Below are 26375 nucleotides of genomic sequence, written 5' to 3'. Positions count from 1 at the left end.
ATGCACAAGGTCCTCTACTCCGACAATTAATCCACACATGAAACGGCCAACCGAATTGTTTCTAGTCATCTCTCCTCCTTCCAGGCTTTTTCATCTTTGAATTTATATGTTGATCGCATCTAAACTTTCATAGTATTACCACGACGACCGGCAAAACAGTTGGTCTTTCAATCACCCATGTGGTTATAACCAATGAGGAGATGGCACATCGGTACCTGCTTCTATAAACCAATGACGAGATGGGAGAGGCAGGACTTGCTGCACGTTCTGCATCAGAAAAAGAAAGGGGTTCTATTTTAGCCCTTGGCATCGCAGACGCTTGTTGGCACGCGCGAGCAGTGTGGGTGCAATATTTGAATAACATGGATTTCTAAATTTATTTTGTGACGCTCGCACATGTGACGTGTCCAGTCTGGTCAGCATGTAAGCCTACACCACGCCTTTCACAGAAGACCCCTCTACCTCCCTTCACCCTCTCTCTCTTTTAGTTTACCCCTCTTTCCCACTCATCCCAGAACAGAAGCAGGCTTGTCAGGTTGGCCGACACAGACCCATCTCTCTCTACGTCTACCTCCCTCCCTCACTTCCCGAAACAGAAGGAGGAGCGGGCCAGACCAAGAGACAGACGGACAGGCAGGCAGAGCCAAACAGGCAGGAATTCGGAGGATTATGTGCCATCCTTGGCATCAGTTTGGGCCTTTAAGGGTTTACGTAACACCCAGTGATGCTGAGTCATTTGGACCCCTGTCAAGCTCTGGCACTAAGTGAGTGTTAAGGAGGTAGCATGGTGAACACACACAGAAAATGTCCTAGGCCTAATACTTACCGACACTGCTTAGGGAGCTGCTACTCTCAGAGTCTGAGGGCATGGTGGAGAGAACACTGTATGTAGAGCCTGCAAAGACAGTGAAGAGGTGGAGAAGAAGAGAGTAACCAGTCAAAAAGAAGATCCCGAAATCAGGCATTTTCCATTGAAGTCGTTCTTGAAACAAATGGTTTGGTTCGTCAATCAATGAATTAATACTGTAAAGTTAGCTTCATAACCCAATACAAATATGCATGAAAATAAATGGACAAATATATCTTCTCCTGTACTTATGATTTTAACTCATCTTTATTAATGTCCCCTCTCGCTCTCCATGCAACTAGTACAATGCTTTGATGTATATTTCCTGTATCGCCCTGCTAGTCAAGCAGAGTGTCACAGTTAAAGGAGAAAAATCGCATTCTAAGTCAAGCAGCACATGGAGACAGCACTCAGGACAATGATGCCCTATTTGCATAGCGCTACACACTTCTAAAGGCGCCTGCATGCTTCCCAGCAGAAACAGTTCCAAAAAAGGTCATGCATATATTATGACATTGACGTTTTTGTTTGTTTTGTTTGTCTTGTTTTTCAACGAGAGACGACTCGTTTTCAAGCACATTTTTCCGATTGAGAAATACTGGACCAAACATCTTAGTTAGATGTAAAATTGCATGATTAAGAGCTCCTTGACAAAAGGCCGAAACTAATGACTGATTTGAGTTCTTAGATTCATTTTGAAGTACATACTGGAAACGGCATCTCAAAATGGACATTTTTGCTGCTTTATTCTTGTTTTTCAAGCGATGGTCTTTTAAGGGAGTATGCGAGCACACTAGTTTGGTTCGCCTAGCCGACCTGAAGCATGCCGACTCCTTTACGCCCAGGGAGATTTCATTTGATATTTCTACGTTTTAGTCATTTAGCAGACGCTCTTATCCAGAACAACTTACAGGAGCAATTAGGGTTAAGTGCCTTGCTCAGGGGCACAGACAGATTTTACCTAGTCGGCTTGGAGATTTGAACCAGTGACCTTTCGGTTACTGGCCCAATGCTCTTAATCACTAGGCTACCTTTTCATGTAGAGGAACCCATAGAGGGAGCTATACAAGGTCATGCTGCTGGACATCACTGCTCTAGCTGCAGCAACAGATTGACTGCCTTTAAGGGGCCACGTAAACATATGAGTTTAACCCTTTGCGGAGTGAGTTCTTAGAATGTCATCATTCTCAGTGTTCCTCTTTGGAATTTTTACTTCAGTACAGACTGAATGAGCAGCCCTTGCTGTTGTCATCTTTAAGAATCAGTTAGGTTTGCCATAGTACATAATAGACATACCGTTTAGTGTTCCTCTGAGTATTAAGACAAACAGATATACAATAGCTGGTTATATATAGTCTAATGGGTATATTGTGATCAACTGAGATGTGCCTCTGTCACACTTCAAGCAGGCATAAGACTGCAATTAAAGGAGAAGTTATTTTTTTGTTTACAACCAAATCAATTTGTATTGTAAATGGCATGTTATAGAAGGGTCCAGACACCTTTGTGATTTCACATGTTTTCGATAAAGTTACCCCAAAACAGCAAATCACTTCCTCATCCTCATTGTGTAGTATGGGGGCCCTCAAAATAACAAAATAGCCAAAAAAAACTCCAAACATAATTTTAGAAATGGCAACGCTCTCAGTAAAGTGATGCAGGTATTTAGATGTTGTACACATGAAATTGTGTCATTCAGAACTTTATCTGTAATGTTATATTCTCTTTTGTGCTACTCGAGCCATTTCATTTTCCATGTAGCCTGCTGCTACAGGTAACTGCCAAAATAAAAAGGTAAACACCCCACGTTTTCAATATAAATTGTATCACTCATTACACAAGTGTTCCCTTTATTTTATTTACGTATTTTTTATTTTACCTTTATTTAACTAGGCAAGTCAGTTAAGAACAAATTCTTATTTTCAATGACGGCCTAGGAACGGTGGGTTAACTGCCTTGTTCAGGGGCAGAACGACAGATTTTTACCTTGTCAGCTCGGGGATTCAATCTTGCAGCCTTACAGTTAACTAGTCCAACGCTCTAACCACCTGATTACATTGCACTCCACGAGGAGACTGCCTGTTACGCGAATGCAGTAAGAAGCCAAGGTAAGTTATTAGCTAGCATTAAACTTCTCTTATAAAAAACAATCAATCATATTCACTAGTTAAATACACATGGTTGATGATATTACTAGTTTATCTAGTGTGTCCTGCGTTGCATATAATCGATGCGGTGCGTATTCGCGAAAAAGGACTGTCGTTGCTTCAATGTGTACCTAACCATAAACATCAATGTCTTTCTTAAAATCAATACACAAGTACATATTTTTAAACCTGCATATTTAGTTAATATTGCCTGCTAATCTGGCTCGTTGCGAACTATGTGAAGACTATTTCTTCCTAACAAAGACAGCCAACTTCGCCAAACGGGGGATGATTTAACAAAAGCGCATTTGTGAAAAAAGCACAATCGTTGCACGACTGTACCTAACCATAAACATCAATGTCTTTCTTAAAATCAATACACAGAAGTATATATTTTTAAACCTGCATATTTTGCTAAAAGAAATCCAGGTTAGCAGGCAATATTAACCTCTACTGCCTCAGAAACCCGGATTCGGGAGCACCCCCCACCCCCCCCACACTGATTAGCATAGCTAGCATAGCTTCACAAGTAAATAGTAGCATCTAAATATCATTAAATCACAAGTCCAAGACACCAGATGAAAGATACAGATCTTGTGAATAAAGCCACCATTTCAGATTTTTAAAATGTTTTACAGGGAAGACAAAATATGTAAATCTATTAGCTAAACAGTTAGCAAAATACACCACTTTTCTAACTCCATCAGTTTCTTACTACTTCAGGTGCTATCACCAATTCGGCTAACCTAAGATATTGATAGCCACTAACAAAGAAAAAACCTCTTTAGATGACAGTCTGATAACCTATCCTATACCATAAATATGTTTTGTTAGAAAAAAGTGCATATTTCAGGTAGAAATCACAGTTTACAATTGCACCTACCATCACAAGACGACTAGAATTACTATAGAGAGCAACGTGTATGACCAATTTACTCTTAATAAAACATTTCATAAGAATAGACAAAGCATAGCAATGGAAAGACCCAGATCTTGTGATTCCAGACAATATTTCAGATTTTCTAAGCGTTTTACAGCGAAAACACAATAAATCGATAAGTTAGCATAGCACATGTGAAAACGTTACCAGAGCATCGATTCCAGCCAAAGAGCGCTATAACGTAATCACCGCCAAAATATATTAATTTTTTCACTAACCTTCTCAGAATTCTTCCGATGACACTCCTGTAACATCATTTTACAACATACATATACAGTTTGTTCGAAAAGGTGCATATTTAGCCATACAAAACCGTGGTTACACAATAAAAATACTAGGAAATCAAGCCTCAATATGTCTGACGTCATCTATCAGAGTGATCTAGTTTAATTGAAAGCTAATCATATACTTGACTAAAAAATACAGGGTTGACAGGAATCGAAAGACAAATTAGTTCTTAATGCAACCGCTGACTTACATTTTTAAAATTATCCTTACTTTTCAATACAGGGTTCGCCAAGTGACGCGATAACAAACAAAATGGCGAAATGCGTTTAAAATATTTCGACAGAACAACGATTTATCATATTAAATATTGCTTACTTTGAGCTGTTCTTCCATCAGATTCTTGGGCAATGTATCCTTTCTATGTTGTAATCTTCTTTTGGTCGATAGATGTCCTCTGTCCTTCGAAATATCCACTAACGATCGAACGGGACCACAAAACGTGTCCAAAGTTTCAGAGTGCACAACAAAGAAATTCCTCAAAATCGCACTAAACGGATATAAATTGCTATAAAACGGTTCAAATTAACTACATTATGATGTTTTTAACAACTATAACGACTGAAAACATGACCGGAGAAATATCACTCTCTAAAAAACGATTTGGAAGGAGGCAGGTCTGATGTCCATTTGGCGCATGACGCATGCAGGGAGAGAGCGGTACTTCTACGTTTTCGTGAATTATAGTGGCTGTGATTGTGCAATCGACTCCATTCAAAACGTGATGACGTACAGACACCCAGAGGAAGACGTAGGCAGTGTCGGTTTCTTCATAGCATTCACTGTCGCCTTAAAAACAGACTCCAGATCAGAGGTAAAAATTTCTGAAATCTGACCCGTCATGAAAAGTGCTGTAGATATTGTTCTGTACCACTCAGAGACAAAATTTCAACGCTTAGAGAAACTAGAAAGTGTTTTCTATCCAATAATAACAATAATATGCATATTGTATGATCAAGAATTTAGCACGAGGCAGTTTAATTTGGAGACCCAAATATGCTAATGCAGAACAGCACCCCCTATAGTTCCAAGAAGTTAACCAGGTGAAATTGTGTCACTTCTCTTGCGTTCATTGCACGCAGAGTCAGGGTATATGCAACAGTTTGGGCCGCCTAATTTGCCAGGATTTTACGTAATTATGACATAACATTGAAGGTTGTGCAATGTAACAGGAATATTTAGACTTATGGATGCCACCAGTTAGATAAAATAAGGAACGGTTCCGTATTTCACTGAAAGAATAAATGTTTTGTTTTCAAGATGATAGTTTCCGGATTCGACCATATTAATGACCTAAGGCTCGTATTTCTGTGTGTTATTATGTTATAATTAAGTCTATGATTTGATAGAGCAGTCTGACTGAGCGATGGTAGGCACCAGCAGGCTCGTAAGCATTCATTCAAACAGCACTTTTGTGCGTTTTGCCAGCAGCTCGTCGCTGTGCTTCAAGCATTGCGCTGTTTATGACTTCAAGCCTATCAACTCCCGAGATTAGGCTGGTGTAACCAATGTGAAATGGCTAGCTAGTTAGCAGGGTGCGCGCTAATAGCGTTTCAAACGTCACTCGCTCTGAGACTTGGAGTGGTTGTTCCCCTTGCTCTGCATGGGTAACGCTGCTTCGAGGGTGGCTGTTGTCGATGTGTTCCTGGTTCGAGCCCAGGTAGGAGCGAGGAGAGGGACGGAAGCTATACTGTTACACTGGCAATACTAAAGTGCCTATAAGAACATCCAATAGTCAAAGGTATATGAAATATAAATCGTATAGAGAGAAATAGTCCTATAATTCCTATAATAACTACAACCTAAAACTTCTTACCTGGGAATATTGAAGACTCATGTTAAAAGGAACCACCAGCTTTCATATGTTCTCATGTTCTGAGCAAGGAACTTAAACGTTAGCTTTCTTACATGGCACATATTGCACTTCTACTTTCTTCTCCAACACTTTGTTTTTGCATTATTTAAACCAAATTGAACATGTTTCATTATTTATTTGAGGCTAAATTGATTTTATTGATGTATTATTTAAAGTTAAAATAAGTGTTCATTCAGTATTGTTGTAATTGTCATTATCACACAAAAAAATGAAAAATTGCCGATTAATTGGTACCGGCTTTTTTCGGTCCTCCAATAATCGGTATCGGCGTTGAAAAATCATAAATCGGTCGACCTCTACTCTCAAGTGCTATACAGCCAACTCGTATGGTCGCTGGCATTTAGCATAAAAATGACCAAGTATAGATCTGGGACTAGGCTGGGGTAAAGAGTCTGAATATTGAGACGCAATGAGATGAGCTGCTTGCTGTCCCTCTAGCAGAAATGCTGAACAGCAGCAGTCTAGCTGGTCCAGTAATGCCCCTACTTGCATTACAGCGAACACACAGCCTATTATCAGCCAAGCTAGTGGTGCTTTAACCCTGAAGAATACTAGAAGTCAACATAGTTAAAAAAACAACTATGATAGCAACTCATAAATCTCGATAGCGGAGGTGCATTGCTCGGGTCCCCTGGGGCCACAGTCCTGTTGATTACATCACCGATGGCTTTTGACAAGGGACTAATTTCTCCAGGTGTGTGAATTCTCCAGCCAATCAGTATTGGGAGACTGGGAGAGACCAGGGAGACAGGGAAACCAGCAGAATGCTGTGACCACTTGGCAAGCTTAGTCATCATTTGGCTATAGCTTGTCTTGGGCATGCAGTTGTGTAATATACTGTGATCAGATTATATCTGTACATCCTGAATAATCTTGAGTTATCTCCGAGAGCAGAACACCGTCGCTCCTTTATGAACAAGGTAGGTAAATGTTAACACACCCTGTCTAGACTACATCTTATCATGACATAACATAAAGTAGCGGGAAACACAGGCCTTTGGTTATGCATCAGAGACTGCATTGGAATAGTGACAGAGAAGGGGACGGACGGTAGACCACAGAGAGGGGGGGGGGGGGGGGGGGGTAGAAGACAGAAGGGGGGGTAGAAGACAGAGCGCGAGAGGGGGGGAAGATAGGGGGGGGGGGGGGGGGGCAGATGAGAGAGGAACATTTTACATCTTGCTAGAAATTCATAATAAAACGATCTTAACAGAGAAAAACATCCTCGTGTGGTACCTATATCCCCCCCAATAGAATCCCCATGCTTTAACGATGACAGCTTCTCCATCCTAGAGGGGGAGATCAACTATTTCCAGGCCCCGGGACATGTACTGTACTAGTTTATAGCGACCTAAATGTCAGAACTGAACAAGAGCCCGACAACCTCAGCACACAGGGGGACAACCACCTACTTGGATGTGACAGCTTCCCTCCCCAATAAGCCCCCCTTGACACAACTAAGACAACATAAATGGGTCACAACTCCTGCAGCTCTGTCGGATGCTGGGTATCTACAGTTGAAGTCGGAAGTTTACATACACCTTAGCCAAATACATTTAAACTCAAGTTTTTCCCAATTCCTGTCATTTAATCCTAGTAAAAAATCCCTGTTTTAGGTCAGTTATGGTCACCACTTTATTTTAAGAATGTGACATGTCAGAATAAGAGAGAGAATGATTTATTCCAGCTTTTATTTCTTTCATCACATTCCCAGTGGGTCAGAAGTTTACATTCACTCAATTAGTATTTGGTAGCATTGCCTTTAAATTGTTTAACTTGGGTCAAAAGTTTTGGGTAGCCTTCCAGAAACTTCCCACAATAAGGTGGTTGAATTTTGGCCCATTCCTCCTGACAGAGCTGTTGTAACTGAGTCAGGTTTGTGGGCCTCCTTGCTCGCACACGCTTTTTTCAGTTCTGCCCACAAATTTTCTATAGGATTGAGGTCAGGGCTTTGTGATGGCCACTCCAATACCTTGAATTTGTTGTCCTTAAGCCATTTGCCACAACTTGTAAGTATGCTTGAGGTCATTGTCCATTTGGAAGACCCAAGCTTTAACATCCTGACTGATGTCTTGATGTTGCTTCAATATATCCACATAATTTTTCTTTCTCATGATGCCATCTATTTTGTGAAGTGCACCAGTCCTTCCTGCAGCAAAGCACCTCCACAACATGATGCTGCCATCCCCGTGCTTCACGGTTGGGATGGTGTTCTTCGGCTTGCAAGCCCCTTTTCCTCCAAACATAACGATGGTCATTATGGCCAAACAGTTCTATTTTTGTTTCATCAGACCAGAGGACATTTATCCAAAAAGTGCGATCTTTGTCCCCATGTGCAGTTGAAAACCGTAGTCTGGCTTTTTTATGGCGGTTTTGGAGCAGTGGCTTCTTCCTTGCTGAGCAGCCTTTCAGGTTATGTCGATATAGGACTCGTTTTACTGTGGATATAGATACTTTTGTACCCGTTTCCTCCAGCATTGTGAAGAGGATAATTGATACAGGCTAGAATCAGTGCCTACTGTCATTTCATATTATGAGACAAAAACACCCAAACCCACTCTGCAACGAAGAGTAGCCTACCCGGTGTGCTCGAAAGACTGGCCCCGTCATTAGCAAAAAGAAAGAGCAGGCCAGTGCGAGAGCGAGGAGGGGCAGGCAGGCCAGCGAGAGAGCGAGGAGGGGCAGGCAGGCCAGCGCGAGAGCGAGGATGGGCAGGCAGGCCAGCGCGAGAGCGAGGAGGGGCAGGCAGGACAGCGCGAGAGCGAGGAGGGGCAGGCAGAACCGTGCACATACGCAACGTAATCGGCATCTCGCCATGTTTTAATTGTCTAGCATGCCTCACAAATTTACCAAAGTATCTTAAAGTTTGCCTCTTCCGCTCTGGCTTTATTTAAATGACAGAGCTTTCCCCAGGCCTTTATAGCCATAATAGTCTAGTTAGGCTATAACACAGAAAATAATGTATTGTGATTAGGGATGCGTGATATCGGAATTGGCCGATATTAGCTAAAAATGCCAAGATCAGTATCGGCCCGATGTCTAGTTTAACGCCGATGTCAAAGCAAAACGGATGTCAAAGCTGACGTGCATACCTATATAACCTAGGTACATGAAGTAATGATGCCACGTAAAATGTTGCGCTACATGTGCAACACAGCATTCCTAGCCTAGCCCACAATGTCTGCTGTGTGGATCAAGCAGTCAACAAGTCGAGCAGTTATTTTAAAGAATAAGAACATTTCATCGAGACAACTCAAAGATGAAATCCATTAACACCAAGATAATGGAATCCATTGCCCTTGACAATCAACCGTTCTCTGTCGTGGATGATGTTGGCTTTCGCCCGACTGGACGAGCACCGGTACACATGTTGCCTTACCGGAGTTACACAGTAATAGCGTCAGTGCTATTAGCTTCACGACATATTTTGGAACGCAGTTTGGGTCTTCACGTGTCAAAAAACAATTTGATGTGTTAAATAATCTTTAATTTTGACAGGTCAAATAACAGTTCTATTATAGAATGTTGTGTGTTCTGAATTTGCACGTGCAAGCCAAGCACCACCACTGTCAAAGCTGTACAAAAAAAGTCTGCAAACACCGACCACGAACGATGTGTTTACAATACTGCGTTGGTAATAAAGCATTATTTACTTGACAGCAACGTCGACCGGTAGCTAGCTTGCTGGACCGGTAGCTAGCTTTAGCTTGGTACCTAGCCAGCACAAATACAACCAGCCTGTAAAACAATGAGCAGTAGAAGCTGCAGTCATTTTCATTATTCTCAGCAATGATTTAGGAATCCTTGTGAGTAAGTATTGGCTAGGTAGCCACTTGTTGTTCGCTTATTAAAGTTGATAATTTCATGAAAATAAATAGCCAGCCAGCTAACTTAATCTGTCTACAGTAGTGAGGCTCGACCGGACAGGGTTATGTTGTGAAGCTAGCCACAATAAGGATTTAGCACAGTAGTGGAATTTTCAGTTTGCCTTCAAAATAAAAGTACCTATTTGAAAGTGATGCAGATGGTTACAAAGTGATGTTATCATGCCATATTTAGACTAGATAATGTTAACCTGTTGAGGATGGGGGCGCTGTTGTGACTATTTATGCTAATCGTGTAATTTTTGAAACGGCTTCCCACAAAATCCTTGATCATACAATATGCATATTATTATTATTATTGGATAGAAAACAGTCTATAGTTTCTATAGGAGTTGAAATTTTGTCTCTAAGTGGAACAGAGCCCATTCTACAGCAATTTCCCTGACATGGAGTCAGATTTCAGAAATTTTGGCCCCTGATCTGGAGTCAGTTAAAAGGGCACTGTTATTGCTATGAGTATACGGACACTGCTTACGTCTTCCCCTGGATGCCTTTACGTGATGACGATTTGAATGGGGTCGATTGCGCGTTCACAGGCACTACAAATTAAAAAACCCTGAGCTAGTCACTCTTTTGGAGCTGCGTCATGCGCCTAGAGGACACCGACCCGCACCTGTTCCAAGCATTAGTGGAGGGAGTAATATTACTCGGGTCATGTTTCTACTCGTTATGGGAGTTAAAAACATCATAAGGTATTTAATTTAAAGCGTTTTATAGCAATTTATATCCGTTTAGTGCGATTTTGGGACATTTATTTCTGAAACGCTGTGAATTGCTGGGCACGCTTCCAGTTCATCCCGAACGCAGTTGGCATTTCCACATGGCAAGAGGACAGCTTTCCACCAAAAGACGATTACTCCCAAGAAAGGATCCTTTGCCCAAGATACTGATGGAAGAACAGCTCAAAGTAGGACATTTTTATTATGATAAATCGTGTTTGTCGAAAAATGTTAGTGGCTTAGGACGCCATGTTTTTTGACGTAGCTTCGCTTGGCGCAAACTGTATTGAAAAGTAAGGATAAATTAAAAAATGTAATTCCGCGATTGTATTAAGAATTAAATTGTCTATCAATCCCTGTCCACCCTATATTTTTTAGTCACGTTTATGAGTATTTATGTATAAGAGTAGATCACTGTCTAAGTGGCGCACGGACATTTTCTCACCAGCTGGGCTACATTTCACATTGTCTAACCATGATTTTGGTGGCTAAATATAAACATTTTCGATCAAACTCTATATGGATTGTGTAATATGATGTTACAGGAGTGTCATCTGAAGAATTCTGAGAAGGTTAGTGAAAAAATTAATATATTTTGGCGATGTTGACTTTTATCGCTCACTTTGGCTAGAATCAATGCTGGGCTGCTATGTGCTATGTGCTATGCTAATATAACGATTTATTGTGTTTTCGCTGTAAGATACTTAGAAAATCTGAGATATTGTCTGTATTCACAGGATCTGTGTCTTTCAATTAGTGTATGCTGTGTATTTTTACGAAATGTTTGATGATTAGTAAGTAGGTAAACGCTCAATGTAGTTTTTCTATTCCATTTGTGACGGTGGGTGCAATTGTAACCTATGCCATCTACCTGAAATATGCACTTTTTTCTAACAAAACCTATCCCATACCATAAATATGTTATCAGACTGTCATCTGATGAGTTTTTTTCTTGGTTAGGGGCTATAAATATCTTAGTTTAGCCGAATTGGTGATAGCTACTGGTGTTGGTGGACAAATAAAAGATGGTGGATTATGCTAATGTGTTTTTAGGTAATAGATGTACATCTTTACATATTGTGTCTTCCCTGAAAAACATTTTAAAATCGGACATGTTGGCTGGATTCACAAGATCTGTGTCTTTCATTAGCTGTATTGGACTTTAATGTGTGAAAGTTAAATATTTAAAAAAAATATTTTTTTTTGAATTTCGCGGCTCTGCCTTTTCAGTGGGGGGGGGGGGGGAGTGCCGCTAGCGGCACCCTCATCCTAGACAGGTTAAACAAGGTTGGAATGTGAAGCAATGAAATGGGGTATCAGGCTACTCGGTGACACCCACAGAACACAACTGTGAAGTTTATGCAAATATTAGCGTTGTAGCTCTTATCGCGGGACTATGACTTTGTGAAATCACCTCCCCAGTCAGCCTATTGTGTGTATTGACATTCATATTGTCCTGTACAGCTTTACCTAAGGATTTGGGATCAATTAAATGGGGTATCAGTCTACTCAATAAAATGTTTCCCAACATCCTCCTCAGAGTTATCAGACTTCAAAACATCCACACGGTATTGTTTTTCCTCGGGAATAGTGTTCAATACACATAGGTTGACAATAAATGTGTCTCAATTCACAGTTGTTTCAGAGTCCCACAATAAGAGCTACGACAATAATGTTCTCTGGGTGTTCCGAGTAGACTGATACCCCATGTCATTGATCCACAATCCATAGGTAAAGCTGTTCAGTGAAATAACTATGCCCCCAACACAATTGTAAAATATAATACATCCAGTGTGAGTTCAGGTTTGTCAAATTAACAAATTGTCTTTTGTTGATTTTATATAACATTCCAACCTCATTTAGCATGATCTATTCAATTATGGCATAATTCTACTATTTGTATTCATTTGCATTACTGTCAATGACATAGTAGTTTAATTTTGAAGGCTAACCGCGAAGTCCACTATTGTGGCTAATCTTTATTGTGGCTAGCTTCACATAGATGGGGCCAACCACCATTAATCAAAGAACGGTCATATATATTACGATTATTTTAGATATTGACACCTAGCTATCGAGTTAGCTAGCAAACTATAGCTACTGAAACGGATGTCTTTTTGCTATGTTTATGGGGAAGAACATTGTTTGCATCCATGAGCTAGCCTGCTTTTATTTATGACCAGCACTGACAAATTTACCAGCATCATTGAGCAATCGTTGTGACATATGAAATACGAGTGCTGGTGTAATCAATGTGTAATAACTACTAAAAAAATGTATGAACGTGTTAAATTATTATGTGATGTACAGTCATATTCAGGTCCAGATTGGTCAACAAGCTTATTTGACACGCAAAGACCCAAAAGGCCACTTGTGCGCCGCCCTATTCACGGCCGGATGTGATACAGCATGGATTCGAACCAGGGACTGTAGTGACGCCTCTTGCACTGAGATGCAGTGACTTAGAACGCTGTGTCCATGTGTGTGTGTTAACTATTAAACTGTACTAGAATGCTTAAAAGGCAGCTAAAATGTTAAATATTGGTTAACAGTATCAGCCAAAAATGTCATATCGGTACATCACTAACTGTGATAACTGCACTGTGATTTAAATTATGTGGGGTAAAAATTGGTTATGGATTTTTCTTAACGTTATGGACCCCAACTTCACACCCTTAGTTGTAACCCGTTATGCTGGAGTGGATACACCACGGCAGTACAAAAGACAATAATAAAATGCCCAGTGACATGTAGTATAACATAAGGCCTATGAAATGACATCATATCCAGCAGACAGGCTGGTTGTACGATGGATGGATTGATGGCCTAATCTAGAGACATGCTGGGAGAGAAAGAGGGAGAAAGAGAGCGGTTGTAGCTTGGCGCAACAGTAGTCAGATCCCAGGAGAGAGATAAGAGCACTGGGTTGGTAGTAGTGAGTAGCAGTAACAAAGTGTCAGGACATAACTCATTGTGTCCCCATGGTTTATGTGCTGCTGGGAGTGGGACACTAGTCGACAGGCAGACAGACCCACTGGTCCTGTCCTAGTCCGTGTACACACACAGAGAACAGCAAGCTGCTGATTGGGAACTTTGGGCCTGCTACACTTCAAAACAGATGCCAATTTTGAGGAAGAGACTAAAAAAAAGAGCGATAAGGGCATAGAAAGAGAGAAACGGGGAGGGTGGGTGAGATAGCTAGAAGACAGAAAGAGAGGCCTTCTCTTAACGACTGCCTCTCAGCTCACCACTAATCAGTAGAGCGTAAAAACAGAGGTGTTTTCAGAGTACACGGCACACACCTGAGCCGAGTTGAGGTGTAGCACAGTCGCCCAGAGGCAATGGTCCATCTTCAATACACAGAGAGATCTGTCAGGGAGCAGCGCATAACACATTCCTCTTTGTGTCTGTTTAAATCAATGTCTCAGTCAGTCAGGAGAGAGGCCTATACAGGTAGAACTACTCTATAGGTGAAACACCAAAGCACTGCAGGGGACAGGGAGAAGTCTCTCCACAAAGCACTGCAGGGGACTGGGAGAAGTCTCTCCACAAAGCACTGCAGGGGACTGGGAGAAGTCTCTCCACAAAGCACTGCAGGGGACTGGGAGAAGTCTCTCCACAAAGCACTGCAGGGGACTGGGAGAAGTCTCTCCACAAAGCACTGCAGGGGACAGGGAGAAGTCTCTCCACAAAGCACTGCAGGGGACTGGGAGAAGTCTCTCCACAAAGCACTGCAGGGGACTGGGAGAAGTCTCTCCACAAAGCACTGCAGGGGACTGGGAGAAGTCTCTCCACAAAGCACTGCAGGGGACTGGGAGAAGTCTCTCCACAAAGCACTGCAGGGGACTGGGAGAAGTCTCTCCACAAAGCACTGCAGGGGACTGGGAGAAGTCTCTCCACAAAGCACTGCAGGGGACTGGGAGAAGTCTCTCCACAAAGCACTGCAGGGGACTGGGAGAAGTCTCTCCACAAAGCACTGCAGGGGACTGGGAGAAGTCTCTCCACAAAGCACTGCAGGGGACTGGGAGAAGTCTCTCCACAAAGCACTGCAGGGGACTGGGAGAAGTCTCTCCACAAAGCACTGCAGGGGACTGGGAGAAGTCTCTCCACAAAGCACTGCAGGGGACTGGGAGAAGTCTCTCCACAAAGCACTGCAGGGGACTGGGAGAAGTCTCTCCACAAAGCACTGCAAGGGACTGGGAGAAGTCTCTCCACAAAGCACTGCAGGGGACTGGGAGAAGTCTCTCCACAAAGCACTGCAGGGGACTGGGAGAAGTCTCTCCACAAAGCACTGCAGGGGACTGGGAGAAGTCTCTCCACAAAGCACTGCAGGGGACTGGGAGAAGTCTCTCCACAAAGCACTGCAGGGGACTGGGAGAAGTCTCTCCACAAAGCACTGCAGGGGACTGGGAGAAGTCTCTCCACAAAGCACTGCAGGGGACTGGGAGAAGTCTCTCCACAAAGCACTGCAGGGGACTGGGAGAAGTCTCTCCACAAAGCACTGCAGGGGACTGGGAGAAGTCTCTCCACAAAGCACTGCAGGGGACTGGGAGAAGTCTCTCCACAAAGCACTGCAGGGGACTGGGAGAAGTCTCTCCACAAAGCACTGCAGGGGACTGGGAGAAGTCTCTCCACAAAGCACTGCAGGGGACTGGGAGAAGTCTCTCCACAAAGCACTGCAGGGGACTGGGAGAAGTCTCTCCACAAAGCACTGCAGGGGACTGGGAGAAGTCTCTACACAAAGGAGAGGACTAGAAGCCATGAAATTGGTTTTGATTAGCCCTATTGCACCATATGTGTATGAATGAAATCAGCTTGAAATGCTATAGCATAGTTTATTATACAAGGCAAAGATACCGGTGGTCTACTTAGGCTATATATTCTCTAATTGACAAAATACAACTCTCATATTGGCAGTTTTGACGGATTGATTGATTTAAAATCCCATTGAAAGAATTCCCATAATAAACAAAATGTTGCATTAGGGCCCTGCATTTTGCACAATGTGACATGCCTGCATTTGAACTTTTATAGCTTTTCATAATCTGAGAACCAATTAGGCTAATGGTGCATTAAATTAAGGTACATTTCTCTGGGTTTCCCACAGCAGCCATATTGGGAAGGTTGGAGAAGGGAGAACCAAAGCGCTGCTCTTCCTCCACGGTCTACGTGCTTGCAAGTGTGTGTGTGCCTTGAAGTCAAAGGGGTGTGTCTTGTGTGTGTTTGTACAGTGTATGATGCATGCACTGTGTGTGTGTCTCAGTGAAAGGAGGAGAGTCTGCCAGTGAGGAAATGCGAATGAGAGGATGGCTTGAGAGCAGGTTGTTATCACACACACGAGTTGTCTCCTCTCTACGCTCCCTTTCTTTCTCTGCCTGAAGCAACTAGGAGGCTCGTCTCCGTTCTCTCACCAGCCCTGCCTGGTTAAACGCAGTAGTCGCGTCAGCCTGAATCGCTGCACTTAAGATAATGAAAATAATTCAAAAATACCTCGACTACAGCTCTCCCTGTGTGTGTGTTGAGGCAGGAGTTAATAGAGAGGGCAGTGGAGGCATGATAATACACATCTCACAGAGACACCTTACAACAGGCAGAGTAGAGTGCTCTGGTGAATAACCGCCATGGACCCACTCCGACTGCGTACTACATGCAACCATATCCTCTATGTAGTGCACCACTTCTGACTAGGGCCCATATTAGTGCACTACTTCTGACTAGGGCCCATATTAGTGCACTACTTCTGACTAGGGCCCATAGGGCTTTGGCCAAAAGTAGTGCACTACATAATGGAATATGGTGCCTTGGGGGACGCAGTCGAAGTTCCATACGTACAGCCCTGCTGCTGCTCCTCTCGTCTACAGCAACACCAAGGTGGCAATGTGCAAATTGCCAATTATTTTTCCCCCTCTCTGCATTGTTGGTAAGGGCCCATAAGTAAACATCTCCCTCTCCGCCTTGCTCCCTCTCTCCACACAGCCACTGACTAAATGAAGCATGGTATCACCAACCATTCAAAACAGTGCATTTTGATACTGGTGAATTGCAATACACTAAAAGGGGAGTATGCACTAAAGTGTGTATGCAAGCATACTAGGAATGTAACAATTCACAGACACATTGGTCCCCGATTCAAATGTTTAATGAAAAAACAGCATTGGACTGCGGACCCTAAACCAATCCAAATGGGGCATGCATAGGTCTGGAAAACCGAATCAAACGTTAAGAATCACCAATTCTTCCGAAAATACCTCATCTTTTGTGACAACTGATGCACCCTCTCCTTCAGTGTCAAACTAAGCATGGAACTGTGTTGTAAGTCATTGATCTTGTGTTGTAAGTCAAGAGATTTTGCATGCCTAACAACCCTAGGGAATATTAAAAGCCTTGGCAAAGTGCGCACTATTTCGATGATTCAGGTTCACCATTAGCAATAGTTTTGGTAGTCAAAACAATCAGTAGACCTACAGTTGAAGTCGGAAGTTTACATACACTTAGGTTGGTTAACTCGTTTTTCAACCACTCCACAAATTTCTTGTTAACAAACTATAGTTTTGGCAAGTCAGTTAGGACATCTACTTTGTGAATGACGCAAGTCATTTTTCCAACAATTGTTTACAGACAGATTTTTTTCACTTATAATTCACTGTATCACAATTCCAGTGGGTCAGAAGGTTACATTCACTAAATTGACTGTGCCTATAAACAGCTTGGAAAATTCCAGAGAATGATGTCATGGCTTTAGAAGCTTCTGATAGGCTAATTGACATCATTTTGAGTCAATTGGAGGTGTACCTGTGGATGCATTTCAAGGCCTTCCTTCAAACCCAGTGTCTCTTTGCTTGACATCATGGGAAAATCAAAAGAAATCAGCTAAAACCTCAGAAAAAAATATTGTAGATCTCCACAAGTCTGGTTCATCCTTGTTAGCAATTTCCAAACACCTGAAGGTACCGCGTTCATCTGTACAAACAATAGTACACAAGTAAACACCATGGGACCACGCAGCCGTCATTCCACTAAGGAAGGAGACGCGTTCTGTCTCCTAGAGATGAACGTACTTTTGTGCGAAAAGTGCAAATCAATCCCAGAACAACAGCAAAGGACCTTGTGAAGATGCTGGAGGAAACAGGTACAAAAGTATCTATATCCACAGTAAAACGAGTCCCATATCGACACAACATGAAAGGCTGCTCAGCAAGGAAGAAGCCACTGTTCTAAAACCACCATAAAAAAAAGCCAGTCTACGGTTTGCAACTGCACATGGGGACAAAGATCGCACTTTTTGGTGAAATGTCCTCTGGTCTGATGAAACAAAAATAGAACGGTTTGGCCATAATGACCATCGTTATGTTTGGAGGAAAAGGTGGGAGGCTTGCAAGCCGAAGAACACCATCCCAACCGTGAAGCACGGGGGTGGCAGCATCATGTTGTGGGGGTGCTTTGCTGCTTGAGGGACTGGTGCACTTCACAAAATAGATGGCATCATGATGAGGAAGGAAAAGGATGTGGATATATTGAAGCAACATCTCAAGACATCAGTCAGGAAGTTAAAGCTTGGTTGCAAATGGGTATTCCAAATGGACAATGACCTCAACCATACTTCCAAAGTTGTGGCAAAATGGCTTAAGGACAACAAATTCAAGGTATTGGAGTGGCCATCACAAAGCCCTGACCTCAATCCTATAGAAAATTTGTGGGCAGAACTGAAAAAGTGTGTGCGAGCAAGGAGGCCCACAAACCTGACTCAGTTACACCAGCTCTGTCAGGAGGAATGGGACAAAATTCACCCAACTTATTGTGGGAAGCTTGTGGAAGGCTACCCAAAACGTTTGACCCAAGTTAAACAATTTAAAGGCAATGCTACCAACTACTAATTGAGTGTATGTAAACTTCTGACCCACTGGGAATGTGATGAAACAAATTATTCTGACATTTCACATTCTTAAAATAAAAAGTGGTGATCCTAACTGACCTAAGACAGGGAATTTTTACTAGGATTAAATGAGTGAAAAACTGAGTTTAAATGTATTTGGCTAAGGTGTATGTAAACTTCTGACTTCAACTGTATATGGTCATTTTCAGATACACAGGGTAACGTCACTGTGCCCATGTTTGAGCGCTGACCAATGCAAGGTAGGCGGCCTGTTCCTGTTCTTGCACATTAAATAGTATGCATAAAACACCTGTCTCAACGTCAACAGTGAAGAGGCGACTCCGGGATGCTGGCCTTCTAGGCAGAGTTCCTCTGTCCAGTGTCTGTGTTCTTTTGCCAATCTTAATCTTTTATTTTTATTGGCCAGTCAGCGATATGGCTTTTTCTTTGCAACTCTGCCTAGAAGGCCAGCATCCTGGAGTCGCCTCGTCACTGTTGACGTTGAGACTGGTGTTTTGCGGGTACTATTTAATGAAGCTGCCAGTTGAGGACTTGAGGCGTCTGTTTCTCAAACTAGACACACTAATGTGCTTGCCCTCTTGCTCAGTTGTGCACCAGTGCCCCCCACTCTTTCTATTCTGGTTAGAGACAGTTTGCGTTGTTCTGTGAAGGGAGTAGTACACAGCATTGTACGAGATCTTCAGTTTCTTGGCAATTTCTCACATGGAAAAGCCTTCATTTCTCAGAACAAGAATAGACTGACGAGTTTCAGAAGAAAGTTATTTTGAGCCTGTAATCGAACCTACAAATGCTGATGCTCCAGATACTCAGCTAGTCTAAAGAAGGCCAGTTTTATTGCTTCTTTAATCAGAACAACAGTTTTCAGCTGTGCTAACATAATTGCAAAAGGGTTTTCTAATGATCAATTAGCCTTTTAAAATGATAAACTTGGATTAGCTAACACAACGTGTCATTGGAACACAGGAGTGTTGGCTGCTGATAATGGGCCTCTGCACGCCTATGTTGATATTCCATTAAAGAATCTGCCGTTTTCAGCTACAATAGTCATTTACAACATTAACAATTTCTACACTGTATTTCTGATCAATTTGATGTTATTTAAATGGACACTTTCTTTGCTTTTTGTCCCCAAATGTTTGAACGGTAGTGTATCTAGATACGTATCCTCTTGAAAGGGAAAGACGCACATCCCTAATGCATATATACGATGTGCATTTATCAAGAGTCAACTGTAGTCCACCTTCAAACTGTCTGGGAACGGTTGGTTTAAACCTCCATTTGAGAAAGTGCATACAGACTGAATGAATGACTGTCATTCAGATGCAACATTTTCAAAATGGTCTAGTACAGGGTTCACCAAGTACAAGTCACCAACCCTAGTACAGGGTTCGCGGCTGAATGTAATTGGGGACCACTAGTCTAGTAGGACAATAACTGGGTGTATAGTACTGGCTATATGCAATCTACTGTACAATGGAAAATAGAGAATATGACTGACACCATGTTATGGATTTATAAGCATAGTTATACGCATGCACATCATGCTAGGGTTGATATGAAAGGGCACGTTAGCCGCGAGAGCATTTCCATGGAAACAAGTCAGTCTGAGCGTATAATATAAGAGCCAGGAAGCACTTGTATTTAAACGTAAATGCAAATTACATGATATTACATATTTATGACAACTTGGGAAATTACGTGCACATTTAGCCCTACTGGCTACTGCATTTCATTTCCCCTAATAAACCTAAAGTAAAAGGACACTTCAATTACACTGAACAAAAATATAAATGCAACATGCAAACTGTTGGTCCTATGTTTCATGACCTGAAAAGACCCCAGAAATGTTCCATACGCACAAAAAGCTTATTTCTCTATTTTGTTCACAAATGTGTTTGTCCCTGTTAGTGAGCATTTCTCCTTTGCCAAGATAATCCATCCACCTGACAGGTGTGGCATATCTGGAAGCTGATTAAACAGCATGGTCATACACAGGTGAACCTTGTGCTGTGGACAATACAAGGCCACTAAATTTTGCAGTTTTTTCACAACAGAATGCCACAGATTTCTCAAGTTGAGGGAGAGTGCAATTGGCATGCTGACTGCAGGAATGTCCACCAGAGCTGTTGCAAGAACATTGTATGTTTATTGCTTTACCATAAGCCGCCTCCAACAAACATTTTAAGAATTTGGCAGTATGTCCCACAGACCTCACAAACGCAGACCACATGTATGGCGTTGTGTGGGCGAGCGGTTTGCTGATGTCAACGTTGTGAACAAAATTCCCCATGTTGGCGATGGGGTTATGGTATGGGCAGGCATAAGCTACAGACAACGAACACACCCGCATTTTACCCAGGGCAATTTGAATGCACAGAGATACCGTGACGAGGTACTGAGGCCCATTGTCGTGCCATTCATCTGCTGCCATCACCTCATGTTTCAGCATGATAATGCACGGCCCCATGATGCAAGGATCTGTACACAATTCCTGGAAGCTGAAAATGTCCCAGTTCTTCCATGGCCTGCATTGTCACCAGACATGTCACCCGACATGTCACCCATTGAGCATGTTTGAGATGCTCTGGATTGAAGTGTATGACATGTTCCAGTTCCGGCCAATATCCATGAAGAAGTAAATTCATTAGGCCTCATTGCAGAGCAGTGGGACAACATTACACAGCCCACAATCAACAGCCTGATCAACTCCATGTGAAGGAGATGTGTCGCGCTGCATGAGGCAAAACGGTGGTCACACCAGATACTGACTGGTTCTGATCCATGCCTCTACTTTTTTTTTTTAAAGGTATATGTAACCTACAGATGCATAGCTGTATTCCCAGTCATGTGAAATCCATAGATTCGGGCCTAATGAATTTACTTCCTCATATGAACTGTAACTCAGTAAAATCAATTAATTTGTTGCATGTTGCCCTCTTCGTTCAGTATAGTTTGATGGGGGGGGAAAGCATACCTAAATACAGTGAAATAGCCCCATCTGTATCCTATACATTGTAGAATATGCCCACTATGAATGTGACTCTATATGTGCATTGCAACTGCAATGAAGATATGTTGTTACCTATATATGGGTGGTCTCTGAAGTGTTATTCTGGAATAGATATTGCATGCTCCTCATTCAAAAGGAGGAATGGCAAGTGTGTTCATTTAGCATCTACTGCCTAGCCAAACAGTAGCAGAGTCCACACTGACTATAATAAATAGTGATAAGAGTTTGGTTATAGAGCCTGTGGCCTCTATGTCTCTGCTGGTGATCATTTGAAGGTGAAATGTTGCTGTGGAATGAACAATGTGATGCTGAAACAGAACCAAACTTTGGTAACAACTTAAAATGTTAACAAAGTTCCATTCTTTTCAGCATCACATTTTTCATTCCACTGCAATATTTCACCTTCAAAAAAGTTCCATCCTGAAAGAAACCACAAGGGCCACACAAGGACCTGGAGTTCTGATATTATGGCTTTGAATGCTGCATATCAACACCCCTAATGTCAACATGAGAATGACATAGCTAGTCAATGATCCATAGGATCATGGGGCTGGGGTTGGAAGGAAACATTTTTATCTTATGTAGGATAGCTTTTAGAAGTATTGCACAGCAGACCACCCTGTAAGTGCACTATGAGACGTGGGTATAGGTAGCACTTCAATATCTCTAATGTTGTGTGGAGGAATGTAGCAAGAATGCGTCGTACGTTTTGATGTGCAAAAGTGTTGCATGCGTGCATGGTATCTTACCAGACGAATGGTCAACGGGTCCACCGCCGTTAGTAAAGAGTGCAGAATACAGCTCAGGGTACGTCTTCTCCAAGGCCACACACAGTTCGAGGAAATGGTCGCTTTCCTTGTTCACAAGCATCTTCAAAAGCTGGTCCACTTTCTCCGCGCTGGAAGAGCAGTTTTGGTCCAGTTCGAAGCGGTCGAGCTGGCTTAGAGTACCGGAGATTATCAGCAACTCTATCAGCCGGTCTGCGTCAGTTATTGAGTCCAGCAAGTTTTGGTGGCATTGGTCTAACAACTCTTTGTGCTTTGGCTCCATTGCCGTTCGCTTTAGTTCGGTAGCTAACTAGCTAACGTTAGCAGACTGGTTAGCTAACGTATCCTTGGCTTTATTTCTCCAAAATGACCCCCCTGCCCGATAAGCGAACAAGGAACTAACTTCCTAATTGTCACTTGTATGAATTCAGCAGAACAGCCATGACATCTAATGGCATGGGACAGCAATTTTTTATAACAAATAGGAAAAGGCACACGAAGCCATATTTGTTGCCTACTGTTGACTGCACTAAACAGCCATACATTTTCCCAGGTTACTTACGTTTGGCAACTTCATCCATTTTTGCGTTATTCCGACAAAACCCTGCCCTAACACATGAGCTTTTTCCAAAGAGTCATTTATTTCATGCACTATACCAACTCAAGTGCGAGGAAAACTACCGTAACTCTCTCGCCGTTCCCCAGCTATACTGTATCCTGCGCAATGTCTGGGCTGTTCAGCAGCTGCTGCCTGCTGTCAATCAAATTCCCATACAATGCCATGTAAAGTAAATCGGGGCGGGTCTTACACCAAGACACACCTGATTTTTCAATGGGCGTACGTTCTGAAAACCTAGGCGGAAAAGATGAGAATGGATAAAAAAAATGCATAAAAATGTTGCTTTGATACATACATTGTAGCATAAAAACATTGTAGAAGAGGCAGTAATGACAACCAACTCAGCAAACATTGTGGTAGCCAATTAAAACATTTTTGGTATCCAACATTTATCCATTTTGGTGAGATGAAGAGGAGATTTTCACTGTACTTGTGCACGTGACATTAAAATGTACAAATTTAAACTAAAGAGGAGATATTTTATTATGTTTATATGAATATAAATTAATATGTTTAGATTAATTAAAATCGTTGAATATATTAATTCATATGGTTTTGTTGTGAAAAAAACATGTTTAATTACATAGCAATACACACAGCGCACAAAACATTAGGAACACCTGCTCTTTCCATGACATAGACTAACCAGGTGAATCCAGGTGAAAAAGCTATGATCCCTTATGGATGTCACCTGTTACATTCACTTCAATCAGTGTAGATGAAGGGGAGGAGACAGGTTAAAAATATATTTTTAAGCCTTGAGACATATGGATTGTGTATGTGTGCCATTCAGAGGGTGAATGGGCAAGACAAAATATTTAAGTGCCTTTGAACGGGGTATGGTAGTAGACGCCAGGCACACAGATTTGAGTTTCACGTGCGTATCAAGAATGGTCCACCACCCAAAGGACATCCAGCCAACTTGGCACAACTGTGGGAAGCATTGGAGTCAACATAGGCCAGCATCCCTGTGGAATGTTTTCGACACCTTGTAGAGTCCATGCACCAACAAATTGAGGCTGTTCTGAGGGCAATAAGGGGTGCAATCAATAATAGGAAGGTGTTTCTAATGTTTTGTCAACATGTGTTTTCATGTGATACTGAATGAACTATTCTTACCAGTGTGCCAACTGTACTGAGATTTTTCTCAGTCTCTGACACATTGCTGTGCAGCCAAAATGAATTGAAGGGAGGCAGCAACCAAGAAGATGAATAATGCCATCACTAACACAGAGAAGCTGCTGCCTTCATACAGACTTGAAATCATTGGCCACTAATGGATCACTAGTCACTTTATTTAATCTGCTAAATTGTAATTATTCGACTTATTGCCTACCTCATGCCTTTTGCACACATTGTATATAGATTCTCTTTTTTTCTACCATGTTATTGACTTGTTTATTGTTTACTCCATGTGTAACTCTGTGTTGTTGTCTGTTCACACTGCTATGCTTTATCTTGGCCAGGTCGCAGTTGCAAATGAGAACTTGTTCTCAACTAGCCTACCTGGTTAAATAAAGGTGAAATGAAAAAAAATATATATAATAATAATAATATTGCCACTTTAATCATGATGTTTACATGTCTTGCATTACTCATCCCATATGTATATACTATATTTTAGACCATCTATTGCACCTTGCCTATGCCGCTTAGTCATTGCTCATCCATATATTTATATGTACATAGTCTTATTCCATCCCTTTACTTAGATTTGTGTTTATTAGGTAATCGTTGTGGAATTGTTAGATGACTTGTTGATATTGCTGCACTGTCAGAACTAGAAGAACAAGCATTTCGCTACACTTGCAATAACATCTGCTAACCATGTGTATGTGACCAATCAAATTTGATTTGATTTACCATGTTGGTTGTGAATAAGATCAAATAATCACTGAGTAGCACGCCTGGAGTGTAATTATTAGTCCAAACAGTTAAACAAGAGTTTCTATTGGACAAATTCAGTTAAGTCCCTTGCCATTTAGTTTGCTTCCGTTTAAGAAACATTTTGGGGTGCTTATATTTGTTCTGTTTCAATGCATTTACAAGTGGGTAACCTGTACAAGCATGAGGTGTGAAATTAAAATGTTTTTCTTTTGCATATCCGGAGAGAGTGAGGTCATGGCCAGGGATCAGCCATCATTGACAGCGACCCTTGAGCAATTGGGGATAAGGACCTTGCTCAAAAGCACATCAACAGATTTTTCACCAAGTCAGCTCAAGGATTCGAACCAACAAACTTTTCGGTTATTGGTCTAACTTTCTTAACCGCTAGGCAACCTGCCGCCCCAACAGAATCACCGGAATGAATACACCCCTAGGTTCAAATACTATTTCAGTTATTGCAATTACTTTTCAATACATTTCAAAATAAGTATTCAGATAACCTTTATTTGAAAAAACAAGTACTTATTAGAAAACACTCAAATGCACGCCGATGCATTTAACCCAGGTATTTGAAAATAGTATTTCAAATAAGTATTTGAAAAATCGTTCAAATACAATTTGATTGAGTAGTTGGTTTTTCCAAATAACCATTAAAATACTTAAAGACTGTCATGCCCTGGCCTTAGTTAGCTTTGTTTTCTTTATTATTTTAGTTAGGTCAGGGTGTGACATGGGGGATGTATGTGTTTTGTATTGTCTAGGGGTTTTGTATGTTTATGGGGCAGTGTATAGTCTAGGTGTATGTATGTCTATGGTTGCCTGGATTGGTTCTCAATAAGAGACAGCTGTCTATCGTTGTCTCTGATTGGGAACCATATTTAGGCAGCCTTTTTCATTAGGTAGTTCGTGGGTGATTGTCTATGTCTATGTTGCATGTTAGCACATTGTTTTGATTAGCTTCACGTTCGTCGTTTATTGTTTTGTATTAGTTTGTCAAGTGTTCTTCGTTTTCGTCTTCATTAAAAATAGAAGATGTATTCAAACCACACTGCGCTTTGGTCCTCCTCTCTTCAACGTTACGACGATCGTGACAAAGACAGAAAAAAGTTTTAAATAACAATTACCAAATACAGATGTATTTGAACACTACGTCACCGCCATGTCTAAGTGGGGACACTACGTCACCGCCAAGTCTAAGTGTAGAGCTAAAAAAATTCAAGCCCCTTGGGTGCTGCCATAGAGTTACATTAGAAGTGCCCTCAAGGTCATTGGCCACAGATAAAATTGTCAAATCACGTTACATCTACAGTAGCTTTGATTGGACTGATCATGTCAACATTATACTTTCAAAATCTTAGCTAGCTGTCATCCTCATGAATTAAGTCGACAATCTACTGGCAAATCCTTTTTAATCCTTGTCATATGAAGATAAATAATAAAGAGAAATTATATATAAAACTTATCGGTGCTCATTGGCCATTGGACATAAACATTACACAA

At 41.7% G+C, this 26375-nt stretch overlaps 1 protein-coding gene across 8 annotated transcripts in view; it reads right to left on the bottom strand.

Annotated features, from left to right (window-relative positions):
* The window catches only part of LOC129836539 (disks large homolog 5-like), a 110232-nt gene extending 87114 nt beyond the window's left edge, over positions 1-23118 (bottom strand). For 7 of the 8 annotated variants that reach the window (XM_055902861.1, XM_055902863.1, XM_055902867.1 and 4 more), the window contains exons 1-2: positions 22352-23118; positions 827-895 (exon numbers count right to left, since the gene is read on the bottom strand). In XM_055902861.1, the coding sequence (XP_055758836.1) occupies positions 827-895; positions 22352-22652 (370 nt within the window). In that variant the 5' untranslated portion in view covers positions 22653-23118. The remainder of the gene's footprint in view (positions 1-826; positions 896-22351) is intronic. The other variant, XM_055902866.1, reaches the window with a different exon arrangement.
* Between the last annotated feature and the right edge of the window lie 3257 nt (positions 23119-26375).

The sequence above is a fragment of the Salvelinus fontinalis genome, chromosome 37 (genome assembly GCF_029448725.1).
Source record: "Salvelinus fontinalis isolate EN_2023a chromosome 37, ASM2944872v1, whole genome shotgun sequence".
In the NCBI taxonomy this organism is placed as follows: Eukaryota; Metazoa; Chordata; class Actinopteri; order Salmoniformes; family Salmonidae; genus Salvelinus; species Salvelinus fontinalis.
The sequence above is the reverse complement of the archived record's forward strand: the minus strand, read 5'-3'. Positions and strand labels throughout refer to the sequence as shown.